Genomic DNA, 2,500 nt, shown 5'->3' with positions numbered 1-2,500 from the left:
GTGTGCGTGTGTGTGTGTGTGTGTGTGTGTGTGTGTGTGTGTGTGTGTGTGTGTGAGAGAGAGAGACGGTGTTCCCTGGTCCCCGTTTCCCTAACAAGGTGTGTTTTCGCGTCCCAGGTGAAGCAGCTGCGTAACCGTGCCGACGAGGACGCTCGCCTGGTCCATATGTCTCTGCAGATGGGCAGCGAGCCTCCGTCCTCCGTGCGCAAAGACCTGGACCACCTCATGATCCTGGTCAGCCCACACACACACACACACACACGTATTCACATTACATGCATGACAGATGTTTGCGGATCAGCCATCAAACACTAACGGAAGAAGTGCTGAATCAGCTTGTGTCAGCAGGAAAGCTGACCGCTCTCTGCTGTTACGTCTTCTTGCGGTCAGATCGGAGAGTTCTACAGCAAGGACCCGTTTGGGCTGGAGCTGGCCCTGGAGTTCTGGTGCCCCACAGAGTCCATGCAGCACACCTCCCTACAGGGCTCCTACCTGGGCATGGCTCTGCAGAGACCCCCCCACAAACAGGTACCTCCCAACGCCCTGTTTCCCCCCCCCCCCCCATTCTCGCTGGACAGTTCGCTGTGATCTATCATGATATTGTGGGCACAGCCTCCAGAGATCTTCCATGGACAGGGTTGGAGCTGCTCCCAGCCCTCCGGCAACCCCTGACCTCCGGTGACACTGTACTCAAGCGCGTTGTGTTGCCTCTGTGTATGAAATGCGCCGTACAAATAAAGTTTGATTTGATTTCTCGTTCAGAAGACTGCAGCAGTAGATTAGTACTTGGAATCTACTGGTTAGCCTGGAACTCACACTTATATGCACGAGTCTGTACCTTCTCATCCCATGGATGTGTGTGTGTGTGTGTGTGTGCGCGTGTGTGTGCGCGTGTGTGTGTGTGTGTGTGTGTGTGTGTGTGTGTCTGTGTGTGTGCGTGTGTGTGTGTGTTTCAGGTGGTCCTCTCTAAGTTTGTGCGTCAGATGGGGGACATGCTGCCCCCCACCCTGTACATGCCCTACCTGCGCATGCTGAAGGGCCTGGCCAACGGGCCCCAGTGTGCCCACTACTGCTTCAGCCTGCTGAAGACCAACGGGGCCCCGCACGGTAACCCCGCCACGCCCCCAAATAACCTGCTCTATCGCTCTCCAAGATCTGTCTGAAATCTGCTTGATTTGATCTTAAACCCCAACGAAGGTTCAAAGGGGAACTCCCTAGAATGTAGCTTTTTTCCCACTGACTGGGAGTGTATTCGAAAGCAGATGTGTCTGACTGTAATCCAGGCACTTTGGAATCCGCGCTAGCTTTAGATAGTATTAGCCGCCTTCCTGTCGTCATTATTTTATTCTATATAAAATGTAAAAAAAGTTTAGCCTTTATTTAACCAGATAAAAAAAACTCATTGAGATTAAAATCTCTTTTACAAGAGTGACCTGGCCAAGAAGGACAGCATAAACACAACGTTTCAGACAACAACAAACATTAAAACATTCAGACACACAATTCAGATTTCAAATACACAGAAGTTCCAAAATAAATAAAATACCCTAGTCATTTACAGCATTTAAACCTATGGTTTCAGATTCGATGGCCTTTATCATACATTTAAATTCATTAAGAGTTACTGTATCCTGTAGTTTCAGCTCAACTTGCAGACTATTCCTAGTAGATGGAGCAGACCCAGACTCTGACCCTCTGACGTGAATCTCTTGTGTTTGCAGGGGAGAACCTGCAGGGGGCGGCGGGGAGCCCGGTCTCCTGGGAGCACTTCTTCCACTCCCTGATGCTCTACCACGAGAACCTGCGTCGAGACGTTCCCAACGCCGACTCGGCGCAGTACCGCCACCCGCCACTGAGGGGCATCACTCAGAGGGAGCTGGACGGCCTCACCTCCTTCCTCCAGCTCCTCGCCACCATCATCACCTGGGTAAGGGAGGCGGGAAGCCGGCGGGCCGCACGCCGATAGATCCCGCCACATCTTACGTCCGATCTGTTGTCATCTGATCAATCTGATCAAAAGAATGGAAAAAAGTGGGACGTTTTTTCGTCCTGGGTTCGACTCTCACCCAGTCAAACCTAGAGGGACGTTCCCAGGTCTTAAAAAATGACTTCTTCCGTGTTTCAGAGCGAGAACGCGCGCCTGGCGCTGTGTGAGCACCCCCAGTGGACGCCGGTGGTGGTGATGCTGGGGCTCCTGCAGTGCAGCGTCCAGCCCGTCCTCAAGGCGGAGCTCCTGCACTGCCTGGCCGCCTTCGCCAAGTCCCCCGAGATCGCCGCCTCCCTCTGGCAGTCGCTGGAGTACGCCCAGGTAGGAGCTCCTAACGACGTCACTACGCGCCGTACGGTTAGGCCAGATGTGATATAATTGTATGATGAATTGGATGATCTAGTATGAGGTAATGTGATATAATTGTATGATGTAGTATGAGGTAATGTGATATAATTGTATGATGTAGTATGAGGTAATGTGATATAATTGTATGATGTAGTATGAGGTAAT

General features: G+C 51.7%; 1 protein-coding gene across 1 annotated transcript in view; it reads left to right on the top strand.

The window, feature by feature from the left end:
* nup205 (nucleoporin 205) overlaps window positions 1-2,500 on the top strand; it is a gene marked incomplete at its 5' end in the record, with an annotated part of 25,944 nt that overhangs the window by 5,014 nt on the left and 18,430 nt on the right. Inside the window, 5 exons of the mRNA XM_084450807.1 lie at window positions 118-234; window positions 391-528; window positions 957-1,107; window positions 1,722-1,927; window positions 2,126-2,308. Of these exons, the coding sequence (XP_084306933.1) occupies window positions 118-234; window positions 391-528; window positions 957-1,107; window positions 1,722-1,927; window positions 2,126-2,308 (795 nt within the window). The remainder of the gene's footprint in view (window positions 1-117; window positions 235-390; window positions 529-956; window positions 1,108-1,721; window positions 1,928-2,125; window positions 2,309-2,500) is intronic.

This window comes from Borostomias antarcticus (assembly GCF_949987555.1).
Source record: "Borostomias antarcticus genome assembly, chromosome: 16".
Lineage (NCBI taxonomy): Eukaryota > Metazoa > Chordata > Actinopteri > Stomiiformes > Stomiidae > Borostomias > Borostomias antarcticus.
Note: the sequence above shows the minus strand (reverse complement) of the source record. Positions and strands in the feature narration are given on the sequence as shown.